The sequence below is a fragment of the Atta colombica genome, unplaced genomic scaffold (assembly GCF_001594045.1).
Source record: "Atta colombica isolate Treedump-2 unplaced genomic scaffold, Acol1.0 scaffold9, whole genome shotgun sequence".
Classification (NCBI taxonomy): Eukaryota; Metazoa; Arthropoda; class Insecta; order Hymenoptera; family Formicidae; genus Atta; species Atta colombica.
This window is the reverse complement of record NW_017259583.1, coordinates 5,099,234-5,118,985: the sequence shown is the minus strand read 5'-3', so window position 1 is coordinate 5,118,985 and position 19,752 is coordinate 5,099,234. Positions and strand designations below refer to the sequence as shown.

Sequence of the window (19,752 nt, the reverse complement as noted above, 5' to 3'; positions counted from 1 at the left end):
TAATGTAAAATCAATTCGTAAAATTGTTTCCCCTTATTTTAATTTCTTAATCTTTTTTTCAGAGATTTTTTAAATTAAGAAAATAAATAAGAAAAAAAATTTTTTAATGAAAAATATTATATAAATATTATTATACAATAAATATATTGTTATTTACATTTTTTTCAGTAGTATCAGAATTTAAAAGAAAATTTAGGTCAATTTTTCTGAGATTAGAATCGCATATTTCCAGAATATTAAAATTTTAATTAAATTTATTGTTAAAATTTTAAAAATTCTCATGAACATAGTGAAGCAAAGTAATATGTATCAAAATTCTAATAAATTTTATGGAATTGACAGGCTCATATAGAGATAAGCGCACAGTGTAAAATTTATTTTATTAATTGGTAAAAAAATTGAGCAATCGTCTTATAGTCATTGTAAGACGTAAGATATTTTTTACATTTCATAATTTTGAAAGTACTTACAGTCTTGAGAATAATATGATTTATTTTACTGTAAGATTGATTGAATTTACAGTAATTATAATGTGCTATCTTACACCCCTCCGTATTTTTACTTTTAGAGATAAATAAATTTTATCATAAATTCATCAAAAATAGTCCAGAATATTTTTACTAGTCTTGTAAGGAAAAAATTACTCAACCATTTTTTTTTTTTCGTATAGCAAGTTTTATCGACATTGGCGCCAGACCACTTTTCCACGCGCCACCCTGTACATTACGCGTGCGTAGTATGAGCGTAACGATCCCTTGTAAGAGCGAGAGAGAAAAGAGGACACACAGAAAACGAAAGGAAGAAAGAGAAAAGGGAGAAGAAAGAGGGGTGAACGTCTCGCTCGCCGAGGGGTGTCGCGGGGCAACAGATGTCCTTCCGCATGACGCACGCGGGGTGGTCGTCCCTCGCGGAGAGGTAGTCTCGCGTCTGGTGGTCTCTGCGTGCGTCACGTCGCGAAACTGCGGAGTGTGTGACTGCGTCCTCGCGAAGGATCAACCGGGCAAAGGATCTCATTAGACGGAACAGGTAAGAGTGACTTATGATCATCAATCCACTTTGATGAATTCTATGCGTCCGCTCTATTCAACCCTGTGTGATAAACGAATCGCTTAGCACAGTTTCGCGTTCCTTCTGTTGGAAATGTCAAAAATTCTCACGCCGCAAACGAGTGCGATCGAAAAGATATCGAGTGGTTATTCTCACCCTGAGATATATTTAGCTCTCGATATATAGCTTGATTTATTCGCCGGACGTGGTCGAATGATTCGCCGATACGCAAGCCGTTTCGTTTTCGAAGCCAATGTTGTGTCTTATATATAAAGTAAAATCGAATTGAAAGACGTTCGTATGAAAGGAATGATTTTGCGAAAGTATCTAAAAATTTTATTATTATACTTATATAGATTTAAAAATAATTTTGTTAGTTATTAAGATAATTCCTATACATAGCAAAAATATCTTGAATCATACGGTATCTTATATAGACATTATATCTTTAAATTGTCCTTATGATATAATTTAAACATTTCTGCTCTATGGAGTTACGTAAAACGCTCAAATTGATTGCTAGAATGTCAAAACATTTTTTATTAGCTACGTTTAGTAGAGAAAGTAGCTTTACAATTGTTGTAAAATTCTTTAACATGATTTGTCCTGCTCTTAGTTCCTCACTAAATTTAAATGTATAAATCAATCGTGTTAAAGAATTTCATAACAGTTGGAAAGCTGCTTTCTCTGCTGAACGCGGCCATTACTCATCATGCTTGAGATTCTTACGTAATTATTATGATAGTTCAATGAAATTATTTTCAGATTAGACTGAACTTTTAGATATATTTCAGCAAAATCGTTCTTCCATATGGCAATCGCGCAGTAGATGTATCTTGATAACGTCGTTGTTTTAAAATCTATTTTAAAATCTTTAAAGTATCCCTTCACATTCACTTCCTCGTTGATCCGTAAATAATTATCGGAAGTTCTTTCAGCCGTTCGTCTGCGAAATGTATGCGTGAAATGTCGCTGGACGTGCGCCGCGCGGCTTTCTCCCGACGAAGGGCATTCTCTGGTTAGCGCGCGATGTGTGAGGTATCTAAGAGCCAACGCAGGACGTTCCGGGACCAGGACCCACCGCGAATATGCAACAAGAGTGCAGAAAACCTGCTGCGAGACGAGCTCGAGTTCTCACGTTCGACCCCGAGCTCGCCGACGACTCTCCAGCGCGCCGTCAGCCTCGAGAAGTGCTTCAGTGAGCCTGAGTTCTTCCAAAAGCAGCGCGAGCTGCTCTCGAAACATGAGCAGCGGTCGAAGGATGGCAACAGTGAGGAAAGCGTCATCCCTGGCTCCGCATGTGTGGACGACGATTCCAGGAGTACGGCCGCGAGCATCGAGGATCTCCCGAAGGAATTCTCCGCCAAAGTGCCTTCCCCTTGCGAGCAGGCGAGCGAGGTATGTGCGAACAATCATGCCAAAGAAGAGTCTTTAGGAAGACAAATCAATCTTCTCGTTACAATTTTCTCGTCAATGTTTTCATCATTTTTTCGCGAAGTCGACTTTGCAAGAAGATTGTAAATCAATCACACTGAGACCCAATTTTTCATTATCTGATTAACTTGTGGTTAAGTTGATGTTTCACTCAATGGGCTTCATCTGTAACATAGATGAAGCCCATTGAGTAAAACATCAAATTAAGTCTAACCACAAGTCAACCAGAAAAAATTAAAAACTGGGTATGAGAGAGAAGGTATTTATGACTGTGATTGCATGATAAAATAATTGTGGTTATGAGCTCCAATTATTACTGCTATAATGTTAGTAATAATAATTATATTTTTAGAGTTCTATATAAAAAAAGTATATATAGTGTTGCAGGATTTTTCTCGCGCAAGTCTTGTATTTTAAATATTTATGTTAATAATATAAAATAATAAAACGTAGACGGGTTTTGGCCAAAATCAGGTCATCTTCAAGATGTCAAAGCAATAAAATATAGATGTATAATTAACAAATTATTAATAAGTGTCAGAATAATAAAAATGTCATAAACGAAATTGACAAATGATTATATTGCATAATTATTTGACATGCAATTATAATCACAAATCCCTAACATTTTGCTCTCTACTATTAAGTTGAGTTTACAAAAAGAGTTGGTTTAGCTAAGAAGCAGAATTAATGAATTGCATCAACTGATTCCATTCGTCCTGTTGATTATTCTCATTTAGAGACATTTGAATTTAAATTTTGAAAGTTTTTAAAAAAATACGAAGATGGAAAACATGATTTTTCATAATTGCTCTACAATACAAATCATTAGAGACAAAATAAATTTATATCGCTTATTGGAATTATCAGAGTAATCGTTAGAATTATTGTAATCAGATCATATATGTTATATTTAAGCACTTGCAGCTTCTTTTTAGAAATATCAGGTCATTCGAGTAAGAAACAATGTGGAACATCGATTGATTCACGTTTTCTTCTTGATTTAATTATCAACATCGACAAGATCCTCGTAAAATAACTAGAAATAAACTAAATATATCCTGCATCTATTCAAGGATACGCAGTCAATATTTTATTTCTACATATATCTTGAGAATCATCTTTTTTTATCGAGAATTCGAAATGAAACATTATTTCTTTTTGTAATTTCTTCAGAACTCTTGCAATCAAATATCACTTCAATACTTTTACACGACTTATGACGCATTTCCTAAGCATCGATAATCAATACTTTTTATGGCTTATTTAACTCGTTTTTCTGCGGAGAAATTAAGTTATCGATTAGCAATGATATAACACCCAGAACGTGACTGCCGCATGTTACACGTGTGACAATAAAAATCTCAGATAAAGCGGTCGATTGCGAACATGACTCACCGATGTTTTTCGCTTTGAAAACTGGAAAGAGTTGCGTCGAATTTTCCAGCGAAGAAACGTGTTTTTTATGGAATAAAAAAATCTTACTTGATTTAGCGTGACGGAGAGACGTGTTTCGGACCCAGTGGCTGACGTTGCCACCGACCTGGTGTCCGATCCGGTCGCAACGGTATATCTCTCAGCTGACTTCTTCTTGTTCTTTTTTATTGGTATTCGGTCTTCAAAACGAGTTCTATTCGATCAATGACAATAGTGAGATTAAGTGAAAACAAAATAGTGTTAGATAAAATACAAATGCATTAGCTTGAGCCAAAATGATCCTTCGATTAATTTTCATCACTTTGCAAGTACACAGAAATTATTAAGTAATTCTTACCTATAGTTTTAACGTCTTTAAGAAATATTTATAAGATTATATATTTAAAAAATTATATATAAATATAATAACTATTTATTTAGTGCTCCTAGTATTTCAAAGGAAAAAAAATGCATATACTGCTAAATTCAGATAATGCTAAATTATATTTTTAATCATTTCTATTAATCGCCATTATTTAATACGGTGTTAATTTAATTAAAATAATGTAATTAACGATAATGTAATTAAACGATATAACTCAAGAAAATATATTATAAATTTGACTCAAATCTAATTTATTACTCAAATCTAATTTAAACTACTTTTTGAAGTGGAACCTCATCCTAAAAAGTATAAAAATTGAGTCAGTCTTGAAAAAGCGTGAGGTTCATTCTAAAAGTTTTAGAGAATGCACATACGTTAGATAAACATTGTTTACTTTAAAATTAATTACAGAAATGGATTTATTTACATTTTGATATACATGGAAGTTAAAAATAACAAAATATTATTTTAAATTAAGAAAGGATTATTCGATATTTAATTTTGATGTTTAACAGTATAAGATACGAATAATCTAATACTCTCGTGCGTACCTACTAAGGATTAAAGATAATGCACTACTTGAATCGAAGCAAGAAGGCACTTCCGCCCTGATCAAGTCGTTCGAATTTATCTCTTGGTCGACGTGTACAGGTGCACTATCGACCTGCGCGAGAACATCGTCGACCCGAAGTATCGGAGGAAGCGTCATACGCCTCGCCGAAGAAACAGCAAACTCGCTCGCGCGGAATCGCTGGTCTTCGCTTTTGTCGGTAAAATCTCGTGTCACGGTTTTTTTTTCGAGACTGACGTAATGATCGAAGCTATGGGCGCGAGATTTGTTTCCCCAGACAATTAGGAATTCCACCTTTCATTTATCAGGAATAATGTGGAGATTATTGTGCAAGAAATGTAGAAATGTTGTATATCATTCTTCATTTATATCATACAGAACTCGGAGTATTATAAAGTATAAAGTGAAATCGAATGAAGTAGTTCTTTTCATTTAATTTTTAGTAAATTTTATATCAGTTCGAAAAAATAAAACATAAAGATATATACTCCCCTAATTAGAAGAGATTTATATACTTAAAAAATTATATTATAGATATTCATTTATGATATGTTGTGTTAATTAGCATTCGTGAAATTTTCATTAAATTTGTATGCTGTTAAAACATATACTTATTTTTTATTCATATCATACAGATCTCTCGTTGGTAATAAAACTTATTATCATAAAAGTCTGCGTAATAACATTTACTTTTTAATAAACTTTAATAGAATGCCAGACAAAACATAGAGATATTTCAGGTATGAAAGATATAAGTTATAAAAAAAAAAAGAATAAATGTTAAAAAGGGGATAATGAAAAAGTTCTTAACAAACAATGAAATCTAATATATTATTTTGATTGTGCAAGCTTTATTCGTATTACGTTTTACTTTCTTTATGATTATGAAATCTACTTATTTAAGATAAACATGGAAATTAAAATTCGTTCCTAAAATTTACATATTTAAAAATTCATATATTGTAAATATTCGTGTATGATGTATCGTGCTAATTGGTCTTCGTGAAATTAAAATTCATTATTATGTATAATTTATATATTTCAAAATTTAAATATTACTATATAAATATTTATCTGTGGCATATATGTCATGCTAATTAGCGTTTGTGGAATGTTCATCAAATTTATAAACTGTTAGAACATACTTATTTTTTATTCAGCAGTATTATGCAGTTCTCTCATCAGTAATGCGACTTGCTAGAGTCTACGTAATAATTTGTTCCTTTATTTATACTGATGGGGTGCATTATACATGCACGGTAATAAAATTACGTAAATAGATTTGAAACCGGCATTTATGCCACTTGATACGCATATGCCTGCTATCCTTGAGAGACTTAAGAAACTCTGTATCATTTTATGGCTCCGTCACTTTCTAGACTCTCATCATTTTTATCATATAACCCGTCTATACGAGTCGATTCGCCCAGTTTTAGCAACTGGATTCTTCATCAGATAAATTTATAAAATTATGCATATGAAATTAAACGACGTACTTATTCACTAATGTGAAGGATTTTACGACTTAAGCAATATCGTAACATATAAAGATGTAAACAAACTTATTTTCTGTTAGAGTTAGAAAAAAAAATAAATTTTACATAGATAGCATAATTTATAATACATCATGACGATAAATTAAAACTATATTATTAATTAAATATATACTAGATATAATGTATCTATCTAGATATAATATATCTGTCATATAAATATATAATATAGATTATTGAAAAATATATTCACAATAAATAGAGAACGTCAGAAATTCAAGAGTATATTTATGGAGATTCCCATTCAACAATATAACTATAATATAACATGTGTGTTATATTACAGTTATATTGTTGAGTAGGAAATTACAACTAACAGGTACGTTACATGTAACTTGTGTTCACTAAGAAGATTTAAAATTTCAAAAATTGACTAGTGTTTAATTGTTTTTATAATGCGAACGATTATGAACTTTTTTTATTTTTAAGGATGTTACAACATTCTAAAATAAGAAAATCTATTGAGAGTCATTTCCAAGTCAATAATATCGACATCCTAATGTAATAAAAGACAAACAGTATCATGATTTTATCCATAGACTTCTATATGTATTATATCATTTTCTCTTGGCTGCAATATCGTCTATCAGTGCAACACTCAGACAGTTGTCCTCAGACAGTAGCATGTTTCCTTGGCTGGTAGGCGAACTCATTCAGTGTAACGTGTTTCCGTGGCTATAGTGTAGTGCAAATTTTATGCACGAAATGGGATTTTGCTACATGATCTCAAAGAGACGGTATAGAGCCAGTGTGACATTAAAAATTTGAAAATGGTCAAATCGATAGCAAAATTAAACATGATAGCATGAAGTAGTGTATATCATGGTATACACTATGGACAAAATCGTGATATTTTGCCTTTTATTACATTAGGATGTCGATTATTGGAAATGACTCTCAATGGATTTTCTTATTTTAGAATGTTGTAATTGACATCCTTAAAAATTAAAAAAAGTCATAATCATTCGCGGCCTTATAAAAAATAATTAAACATTAGTCGATTTTTGAAATAATTTTAAACCTTCCTAGTGAACACAAGTTATAGTACATAGTTATAGTACATGTAACGTATCTGTTAGTTGTAATTTTCTACTCAACAATATAACTGTAATATAACATGGTGTAGTTCACTTGTGTAATGCAGCACTGATGCAACACTTACACGCAACTGGTGTAGTGTGAGGTTACACTCAGTGTATCCCAAGAGAAAACACTATTAGACTATAGTGCGGTCACAATTAAAGAAATAAGGAATTAAGAATAAGGAATAATGATTCCAATCTATCAGAAAGCGTATTTTATTCCGATATCTGATAAATTGAAATTTTTATTATTTATTCCTAATTTCTTATTCCTTCTATGTGGCTTGTGACTATATCTTAATTCGTTTGAAAAAGTAATCTCTAATTTCATTATACGCATTTTACGCATGCATCAAAAGATCGTATCATGTGTTCACGTGATGTACATTTGCACATGTAAACTCATCAGTACATAAATTGTTATGAAATTATTATTAAAAACGTTTTCAGAGCGCTTAAAGTAACAAATAATAATAAGATTACACAGAAAGCAACAGGATTTTTCGAGCCACGATGATTATTATAATGAGAATCAAAGAAATTAGAATTTGACTTGACTGGCGTTTCACGTTAATTTCTAAGTTTGTATGGATCCTTAATCGGATTTAATAACATCTGTAGTTAAAAATTGACTAATAACACACAATTATTCCATATTCTTCAGAGGAACTACTAGGGGGAATTGACGTTTTACAACTACTAGTTATTAATAAACCTCATTAAGAGTATCCGTATAAATGAATTTAGTCACTTGACCATTATTAAATAATACCTCATTGGATTCTGTGATAACAGGATGACCATCTTACAATTCTATTTAATTTTAATTCGTGACGAGACAATTCAGCAAGTTACATATACGAGAATCTCTACAATTTGTAATTTTACGTTTTCTTGAATACTATTCCATATTTGATTATTTTATCCCTTTGATAAAGGAAGACCAGAAAGAATTGATCAAAACGTTGCATATAATTTATAAACAATAAATTTTGCACACTAATAATTGTGTGAGCACAATTAAAAAGCTCTCAATGGCCTTTCCTAATTCTATAAGAAAGTGAATGGGATCTCATTTTTTTTACACTTCTATTATATATGTCAAAATTATTTTATTAAATTCAAATATCTTTACCTTTTTTCTTGAATTTCCTCTTCTAAAAAAATATATAATTTTTCAAATGCTGATGATTTTTACACTATACTAAAGAGGTTATATTTGAACACGTGTGTTATACCCAGCTGATATAGCCATATTATATCCCTTCTTCTATTCGTACAATTTTTGACGCATGCGCAGAATCACTATACAATTTCAAAATCTACTTTACCATGACTTGTACTAAAAAGTTAGAGTGCTATTTCATTTGTTTTTAATTGCAGTCGAAGTCTCACTACAAATGCTTCGAAGCATTTGGACCAATTAGAAAAAAGAATTTTATAAATATATTTGACCAATCAAAAATTGCTTTAAACCATTTGTAGTATCGCGTTGACCTTTATCGTACTTTGTCAAATGTGTATAAAACAGAAAGATTCTCTAACCAATCAACAGGCTTGAAAAATTTGTCGTGTGAAAAATGCACAAATGAAATATCACTCTAAAGCCAATATTATATGCGTTTTTTTGGCTATAAGATAGAGAGATCCAAGGAACTCTTTGTACACATTTATCGTACGATAAAAACATATAAATGAAATAGCACCCATAGGATGGGATTTTATTTGTGCGTTTTTGTCGTATGACAAATGTGTGCAGGACAAAGAGATCCTCTTTCTATCCTATAGCCAATCAAAAGGCTTGAAAAATTTATTGTACAAAAATATTCAAAAATCCCACTCTTACCAATTTAGTAGCCATATATAGAAAAAAGTAATTTGACTACGATTCTAATCGAATTTTGAAAAATCTCAGGAATATTTCTCTCTTATTAAGCTTCCCTCTATTAATTGTACATGAAAAATTAAAAATAAAAAAAATTAACAAAATGGTATCCAAAAAACAAAAAGTTTTGAAAACAGTTTAGATGCCTTTTGATTAATTTTATTTTTATTTTTAATTTTTCATTAAACGCAAGCCAATTAAAAAAATTTCAATCTTTCTTAAAAGTTCCTTTAAAAATACTACAAAATACTAAATGTATAAACATACATATTTATTTACGACTAAAATTAACACATGCTAAGATATTACACAAATAATACTTTCCAGTATAAAGTACAAGGAAAATTTAATACAAGAAAGAAATTTCCTTATTTTTTTCTCCGGCGTTAACTCTTTTTACAGCTTATTGTTAGAGAAAGAGATATTACAAAAATCTTGCTACATATATATGAGCGCGCGTGTATGTGTGCAGTTTTACAAATTATTTAGAAATCATGAGCGATTTTCCGCTTTTAAATCCGTTGATGCACCGAGAAATTTTGCCATCGGATTTTACTTTGAAGAAACATCTCGAGTGAGAACGTGGACGGCTGCAGATGACAGATGCGTCATTTCTAAAATTCTCAGAACCGCATTAGTGACGGTAGGCGAGGTGATTGCGAGACCTGTGGGGCTCAGGGATGAATTAAGTTTCAAGCCTGGAGGGAGGACGCAATCTCTGTAGCAGGTTCTTTTTCAAACGCTTACCTTTTTGCAGATTTTGGATTAAGGGATAAATCACACAGTTGCACATGCGATATGACGTTTTTTTCTATATTGTAAATAAAGCTGCAGTTTTAAGTGCTTGTGATTTTAAAGATTTTTGTATATTTAAAAAATTTATACAAAAAAAGAAGAATTTATTTTTAAATATTATTTCCCTCTTTCTCTCTCTTTACATTCTTCTCTTACACCTGCTATTATTTTTCGGGCATTTCTGGTATTTCCTCTTTCCTACAGGTTTTAAGAACTTTGCGTGTTTAAGATAATGAAGCAAATGTTTCTTGTTTCCCATTAATCAAATCGTTAAACCAAACATCTGTTGTGTTGTTTCCGTAATTATTCGATAATTTGCAGAATTTATTCATCGTGCTTTGTCGTTTTAGTGCGTATGCAAATTTTTCAGAAATTTCAGGAAGTAGCAGCGAGCGATGCAAAGAGATAAGAACTTGAATCCGATAAAAAATTACGATATATATATATATCGCAATTTTCCGTGATATCATAAGAAGATAAATTCGCATGATGTTTGCGCGAATGAAACGAATTGAGATTTAGCTGGAAATTTGCTCGAAATACACCGGTTATATGGTGCAACGGAGGTCGATGACCGGCAGCAAGTAGCGTTACGATATTGACGAGGAAGCCGCTATTTCGGGGGACGACGATTAATTGCCAAGGTGAGGAGAGGCGGCTCGAAAACAGCGCTGATAAATATTCAATAATCGATTCTTGACGAAATTATCATCGTGCTGAGATTGCTTGCTGATAATCCGTCTGCTTAATCGAGAGTTAGAGGATGGCAAGAAGAGTCTGATGAGCGTTTGTTTCAAATTTATGATCAATCATTTTGATCATCATAAATTTCTGTAATTCCTGAAATATAGTCGATTTTCTTCAAGAAGAAGAAAGTCGACCTCTTCAACAAATTTTATTTTTGTTTCCCATCTATCTGTTTTATAATTTAATAAATATTCTTAATTATGTATTCTCATTAAATTGCTGCAAAAATTCAAAAGAAATGTAAATATTGATTATTTGCTACAACAATAAATTAAAAATTGTCAATTGTTTGGAATTGCTTACATAAAAAGAAAGAACATAAGAAACAAAGGAAATAAAAAAAAAACAAAAGAAGAAACCTATTTTTATTCTTTTATAATCAATTATTTCATTGAATTATATTTCCAAATTAATATTACAAAATTTTAGTAATTCAGAATATTCAAATTTATTTTCTAGACTAGATAACTTTGTTTTTTTAATTGTGTCGGTATTGTGTCATTATAGCACAAATAAGCGATATAAAATTTTAATTTTAAATTGTGGTCTCCATATCTTAGACAATATCTGCCGTTATACAATCATATCGTATCATGTTTTATGCAATAACATATATATGTTACGTATTATATGTTATTGCATAAAACATGATACGAGGCGTCAAGGTGCACATTGCATTCGCAAAGCGTCAATCCAGAGCACCGACCAACCAGATGCAGGCTGCATCCCCACGTTGCATCTCCTGTTGGTGGTTTCGGTATGAAAGCAGCCTGTTGAGGTCGGCGCGTGGTACAGTGCAGCGCGCGCGTAGTCTCGCCAGTTCGATGTTTACGCTCGTGCTTTAAACATTTTTCGCCTGTGCTCCGCTTCGGAAAGCCGCGATCTTGCATCCCGTCTGTGTAGTCTCGCACCGCTTCTTCTCCCTCTCGCGCAAAAAGTACAACAGCGTGACTTCATCCGTCCGCGAAGAGCACAGAACGTTTCGCAGCTTAGCGACGATACGTAATATCAGCAAGGCTTGTAAAATTAAGATTTTGGCTCGCAGTTTCGATTGACGATTCTTTATACGCTCTGCTGCTCACCAGAGACGCCGATTTCGAAGTTTCCGCAATTAAACCGTCTGCGAAGAGATTTAGATGGTCGAAAATAACAGCCGATGACAGAGGTAAAAGAAAATGTTTACAAAATGAGAAAGAGAGAGAGAGAGAGAGAGAGAGAGAGAGAGAGAGAGAGATTTTAATACCATACTACACTGTAAAAAAATTATAACAATATAAAATTTCAACAATTATAGTAAATAATTTTGTAATCCATTATTAAAAGTATTATATATTTATACATATTATAAGTTATATACAATTTACAAATAAAATTTTAATTAAAATTTCAAATAAAATTACAAATAATATTATATAATTTTTCTTTGTGGTCAAACAATTTGAAAAATAAATTTTACAATTAAAGATAAATTTATAGAAATATATTTACTTAATAATTCGTCAACAAGTTAGAATTTTTCTTAAGCTACATTATCGATATGTAGTAAAAATGAAAATATTATAATATGCGTTATATCATTATGTTATACATATATTTAAAAAAATTGTAAATTATTGTTATTATACAACTTTTAGTCTGATATAAGTACATATTCACGTAATTAGAAAAAACTAAAAGTATAAATTTTTTTAAAAATGCACAATATTAAATATTTCCACTATAAATTATATAATTTATATATATATTATTTATGTAATTTTTCATACTTTTTTATAGTATATATTTATACCGTAAATTCTGCGGTTTCATGAGATTCGCGAATTAATATCTGACAAACGTCAATGATAAAACATTCGAGGATAAAGTGTGAAAAGACATTTCAATTAATATCTATGTATTGAAATTTTATTTAACATATTTTTTAGCGCGAGTAGAAAATTATTTCTCTTTACGCAATTAGTTCTCGTATATATGAAAAAATTGTATACGATAAATTGTATACGATACAAATTTTAATTTTGACGTTTTCACTGCCACACGTTGCACATGCATGACGCAGATCGTTACGCGAATCATATCACATGTACATGACGCAGAAAGAAGCGAAAATATCAAAGAAATTGTCGATCTCACATTTCTCAAACATTGATAAGAAATTTACTTTAGCAAATGTTTCGTTTTACAATTAGATGGCTGGTTATTAGAATTATAGAGATAATCTTTTTTTTTTTGTTTATCACGCTTATCTTGAATTAAATATGATTATTTGAAAGTTTGACGTAAGATCAAATAATGTCTAATCGTATTTTTAAGAATTATTTTTTAATTAAAATATTACACTGCTTTTCTGAAAATGTTTATCATGAGCCTGTTATTATTTCTTCTTGTTTGTCGAACGTTCAATTGTTGTTTCTCTGATAATTTTTCTTGCTTTTGTTGTTAGTTGAATTTTCAATTTGACCATCCACTACAATAAATTGATTTTTTTTTTTTTGCGAAGCCACAAGGGGCAGTTCAATGCAAATATCGGCAAACTGCAACAAAGCAGCCGCAAATATCGGCAGGATTGCAGTCGAACTGTACCGCAATATTTTTTGAGCGCACCATCGATCATACATGAAGTAAGCATTTTCAATTTATATCGACCAAAATCAAAGATAATTTGTGTATATGTGTATGTAAGAGATAAAAGAGACAAAGAAAAAGACAAAGATAACAGAGGGAAAGAGAGAGTACATTTTTAATTAGAAATATATTTTATATATCTGTAAATATCGATTGTTAAGCATTTTACAACAAATTTATATCAGAATTTATATTTGTGAATTTGAAATATCAATTTTGACGCAAATATACACACTGAAAAAAATTTTTTGTTAAAAATGAATAAATCAATAAAATTTTTATTATTAGAATTCCGGTTTTCATATATCTGGTTGTCTCAACCAGAATTATAATAGATTTTATAAGAAAATCCAGAAATTTTTCTTAGTGCATATATATATTGATTGAAACAAGAAAGTAAAGATTAGGGCCCTGATTCTCGAAAAGTATCGCATAGAAAAAACTAAGGAAATCTATAATATACATAAAATATAATATTGTAATATTGTAATATTTCCGTACATTTTTGTATACAATATTTTTCAAGAATTCAGGTCCAGGTCGATGAAATCGTGTCTGAGATAACTACAAAGGAATTCGAAGACTTCAAATGTTTATCTAGGTAGTTACGTAGCGGTCGAAAGATGATAGCAAATCCTCAACGATAATAAATTCAGGCGCCGCGCAGTATCGCGACCTTGGAATTTCGTCTTTTTTTCGCGCCGCCCACATCGCGACGCAGATTATGCGTGTAATGTATGACCGAGTGCAAATAAGCAAGCTCCGCGAATCGTCGGTGTGAAAAACGACGGGCGAAGCGTTCGTTGACGATTACGTAACGCAACGGGAAAACGACAATAAGAACAACGCCTTCCTTCGCGTTCCTTCGCGACATACCACGCCCGTCATATGTAAGTACATATGTATGTGCGTCGCGAAATGGAATCCTTCGCGGCCTTTGCGTATTTCGTCATCATCAGTTCGTGACTGTTTCTTGTAATTAATCGCGCTATTCTACCTATAATGGAAATATTAAAAATTACATTTTTACAAAAATTTATACCTTTACCTTTAATTGTATAAATATACTCATTAGATTAAAAATGACAATAATAATAATATATTTTACAGTTTTTATTATATAATGATGAACATGAACGATTTTGCTAAAGTATTTAAAAATTTAGATATAGATTTGAAAATAATTTTGTTGGACGATCAAAATTATGTAGAAATTTCAAGCATAAATTTTGATATTTTCGCAATCTAATTTAAGCGTCCTACGTAATTCTTTTAATAATCCAATAAAATTATTTTAACAAATCTGTATCCAGCTTTAAATGTTTCAAATCAATCTTTCCGTGCGATTTCAGAGATGTCTACATTTATAACAAATAAAATATTCAAGTTTATACAGGTAATGACTCTAATGTAATTCTAAATGATTCTAATTAACCGCTATGAATATGATTTTAATATTACAATATTAAAATATAATTTCATTGTTTCAATATTACAAATATTAGATATAATTATAATCCTAAAGTAGATTGATTTCAGTTGTAAAAAAATTACAATTTTAATTGAACACACAGCTTTAGAATGACGTTATTTGTTAGTGAAATTAAACAACTTTTACATCTCTTTTCGAATCTTTCGTAAAGAATAGGAACCGCATTTTAATATTTTATACTTTTAGAATCTTCCTACTGACAGCATAAAGTTTTTCATACCGCAGAGTTTGTTATGCTCGAATAATTAACGTGAGATAACGCTTATCAATAGCCATATGGTCTTTGTCCTTACATATGTTACAAAGTTTAGACAATCATTCAGTTAACGAAATCACTAATTAACATGAAATTAATTTACTATGAAATTAATTCGATATAATCTCATTTAAATATTCATTATCAAAATTTCAGTGAATAATGAAATACATTTATAGGAATTAGTTTAACTTAATAGCAGCGAATATACAATAAGAACCATTTGAAGAATTTTGATTAAAATAATACTGTAATTTTTGTTCACGTACAAATATTTTATAGAAAGATCATTCGATTTTGGAATTAAAATAATAAAGACAACAGACTTTGATTACTTAATTGTTTGATCATTTTATATTGTTATGTAAATATTAAAGGAGCAATGGTCCTTTAAATAACTTTAAATATTAAATAACTATATATTGGTACAATTTAATTTTCACGTGCGTCAAAATGTAAATCAGTCCATTACTGTGAGTGATTTAATTTCAAAATAAACAGCGCACACACACACACACACACACACACACACACAGACACATTTTTTTAACGTATGCATTTGTTAGATTAATAAATAACTTATATAATAAACTTATTATATAATAAAACTTATTATATAATAAATTAGAGTTAAATGTAATATAATTTTTAATTGAATTGTTAATTACATTATTTTAGTTATTAAATTAATATTGAGTAGAAGCGAGAGAGAGAGAGAGAGAGAGAGAGAGAGAGAGAGAGAGAGAGAGAGAGAGAAAGAGAGAGAGAGACTTACAGAAATGATTAAAAATAATAATTACTAAATGTATAATTTGATATCATAAATTGAATAATGTAAGAAAGCGAAAGTTGCACATTTCGACGCACACTGTTAAAAATTTCGCACGATCGACCGCTCGAGTTTTATAGCTAATTGACTAAAGATAATAGATAAACAAGTCATCGCAACGCGAGACACAAATGTTTCGTGTACTTTCGAATCGGTAACGTCAGCGGCGGGTTGTCGGTATTAATTAACTACGAACTAGTTGCGCGCCATGTTCGGAAACTAGTTTTCGTATAATAGAGAGACACGAGTATTTTTTCAGGTTGCGAAACTGCAAACTCATTTCCGATGTGGGAAAATAGTCCTACGGCTTTCCATTAAATCACCAATGAAAGCTAATAGTATCTAATATATAACGTCTCCTTCTCTTTAGGCGATAATTAAACGTAAGGGCGCCACGAAGATGGTGAGATGGATCTGCGAAGACACATTGCTGTTGCAAGTCGAGTGCAAGTCGAGTGCAATCACTGCAACCGCCGTGATTGTTCCACGAATGGTTCTCCCGGTCCTTTAAAACGCGAATGAATCTTAAACCGAGAAAGACGAATCAGCTCTCGTTCATTCATTCTCTCTCTCTCTCTCTCTCTCTCTCTCTCTCTCGCGCGCGCACAGAAATTGCACTTGCCATTGTTCCATTCCCTTTAACACAGACGATGACGTCGAAGAAATCGAGTCACTTTTTCCCTTATTACGCGTAATGAGTTCTCGACTTGTATATTGCAGTAAATACTAGAGTTGACTTCTTTAACTTCCTGTCATGTCGCTTTTTTTAATTCGGAAAATTTCTAATGTTGAAACATGTTGAACTCTAAACGGAAAGAACGGTTTGACTGAAGTATCTAAAAACTTATACAATTAATTTAATTCGATATAAGTCTGAAAGTAATTCTGTTGGACTGAGAATAATTATGCAGGACGTTCAAGCTGGACGCTAGAATGTCAAAACTTTTTATAGCATTACTTATCATGCTCAAACATATTACATAATTGTTTTGATAGTCCAACAAAATTTTCTCTATATCTAACTAAATTTTTAAACAAACCTCTTCTTTCCGTATAAATATTAAGTTAATCTGCATGCGAATAAATTTTATTCGTGAATATATAATTTTAAATATTTTTAGATATACCCAGAAAACGTTTATTATTAATTTTCTTTGATGAGATTGCGCATTAATCCGGAAATAGTTACAATAATTCGGGATAATTTTTACATACCAAACAAGTAATAAAATGAAATTCCATGTCAGTCTCACAATTTTCTGTTAATTATCAAGATAACCTCTTTACATTTATTTTTTAAACTTCTTTTTTTATTTTTTTAGAAAATATTAAGTATACATAATAATAAAATATGTATACATAATAATCTGAAATATTATGTAATAATTAATTATAAAACAATAATATATTGGGTTGTTCGGAAAATTCGTGCCGATCTATATAACTTAATAAATGTATATTAAAATTTAAATTTTCTGCGTTTCCTTCAACATCGGCACGAACTTTCCGGACAACCCAATATGTAAATAGTAATAGTAATAATTTTTAATTAGACTGTGAAAATCATTTCAGATGATTGTTTACGCAATAAAAGGAAATAAAATGATCCGTATTTACATTTCACTTTTATTGACAAGCGCACGTTTAATTAGCATATAATATTTCTATTCTTCTCAGAACACATTTATCCATTTATCGATAAAAATGAAGCGAATCAGATTATTCCTGGGTTAAGGTCAAAGATCGTCTATCTTTTCGCCAACTCATGAGAATCCATCACATAGGCTTTGAATACGAACGCAGTTGTAAATGACTGTTTTATTCATAAAGTATCAAGAGTTCGTCGATCCATCGTTTCTCTTTAGAAAAGATCGATTTCCAGAGACCGAATCTACGCGACGCGTAAAATTCAGTATGCATGCAGAAAGGTGCTATTTCACTAAATGCGTAATTTTGAAACACAAATGCAATCGGACAATTCCGTCCATAGTCACGATATACATATTAAAGTGAAAGATCTGCATCGGATTGCTATATTAAGTCCCGGCATTCTGATGTGCGTGATGCTGTTTTACTTTCTAACGATCCAATACATATTGTATCGATCAACTGGGATACGCATCACTGATCAGACGGGTGTATCGATCCTTCGATCATCTTTATTTCCTGCACGACCGAACAACTTGCATTATCGTGATGGAGACAGGTGACAAATAGAGAGAGAGACTTGATTAGAAAAAAAGTCAAATTTCTATTTTAATGATAGATTGAGTTAATCTGCTTATATATACCTCGGATATTTCCTTCATTACTGAAACATGTAATATATGCGTTCAGTCTGCCGCACGTAGAGAAATTATCGCCCGAGCCGTCATTTCAGTCATTACCATGCCGATTATTATATTAATAATATTTGCAACGTGACTCATCTCAATTAAAATAACGGTAAACGCCGTTACGCTCGCGAGTGCGACGTTATGATCTATGGAAGAGGACTGCTTTCTAAAGACGATCACATCATATTATCAAGCGGAATCGATTAAATCGCGCGTTCGCGTGTGCACGCCCGTCAAGAAAGACGAAGGAGACAGTAAAAGTGTCTTGCACGTAGATCATATCGGCCGCCGTAATTCCGTAGACGCGCGATTTCTATATACGAGAAAGCACCACCGAGATTTTGCACGTCGCGAAATTTTGCGCGACGTTTAATTCAGTTAATTGCCTAAGAGAGGATAAAAAAAATATATTTATTATAAGTCAAACGAATATGTAGGTTTAATTAAGAAACCGATGGAGATGGGGAAGAATGCGACATACTATTATTACTGAGACATCAAAGGAATAGTAATCTAATCTTTTGAGTTAAATAATATTTTGCGTATTAAAGTACATATTAATCCATTTCTGCAGTTTGGTTCAAAATAAATAACATCCATATTAATATTTGTACTCACGAAAAGGATTTTCCTGTAGTACCTAACAACTTAGCTACATCCAAAATTAACTTTGTTGGACCATCAAAATAATTATGTAGATGCTGAAACCGATTGCTAAAATGTCAAAATATTTTACAGTATTTATCATCATGCTTGTAATTCCTATGTAATTATTTTGATGATGCAATAAAATTATTTTCAGATCTATATCTACTTAGATTTTTAAATATTTCAGCAAAATCATTCCTTTTATGTATAATTTGACTTTATGAATTTAACAGTACAGAAAAGTCTCACTCAAGGTGTTGACGTAGAGTCGACGCGAAAAATAATTACACTAAGATATGAACACTTTAACAGTCGCTAATCGCGCGTTAACGCTTTTTCACTATATTTATCGCCTTCGGAACATACAAAAATCAAGCTGTGCTCATCGTGCATCGCGATCAGAGCAGATGCAATATGCACACACCCTCTCTCCATCTCTCTCTCTCTCTCTCTCTCTCTCTCTCTCTCTCTCTCTCTCTCTTCCTCCAACGATAGAATGTTGCGGGCGATCCTGTTGGACCGGTACTTTTTGTTTTACATAATCCACCGCAGAGAAACGTGGCGTGCAGGATTCGCCAGGTGTTCACTTCCGAACCGAACGCTCTTAGACTCGTTTTGATTGAATATACAAGATACAACGGTACGAATTGA

General features: G+C 31.5%; 1 protein-coding gene across 3 annotated transcripts in view; it reads left to right on the top strand.

Moving 5' to 3' along the window:
- Nucleotides 1–936: 936 nt before the first annotated feature.
- LOC108693453 (protein FAM107B) overlaps nt 937–19,752 on the top strand; it is a 56,389-nt gene continuing 37,573 nt past the window's right edge. For 2 of the 3 annotated variants that reach the window (XM_018202408.1, XM_018202407.1), the window contains exons 1-2: nt 937–1,026; nt 1,986–2,445. In XM_018202408.1, the coding sequence (XP_018057897.1) occupies nt 2,077–2,445 (369 nt within the window). In that variant the 5' untranslated portion in view covers nt 937–1,026; nt 1,986–2,076. Of the gene's footprint in view, nt 1,027–1,985; nt 2,446–11,703; nt 12,081–19,752 lie in introns of those variants that run through there. The other variant, XM_018202409.1, reaches the window with a different exon arrangement.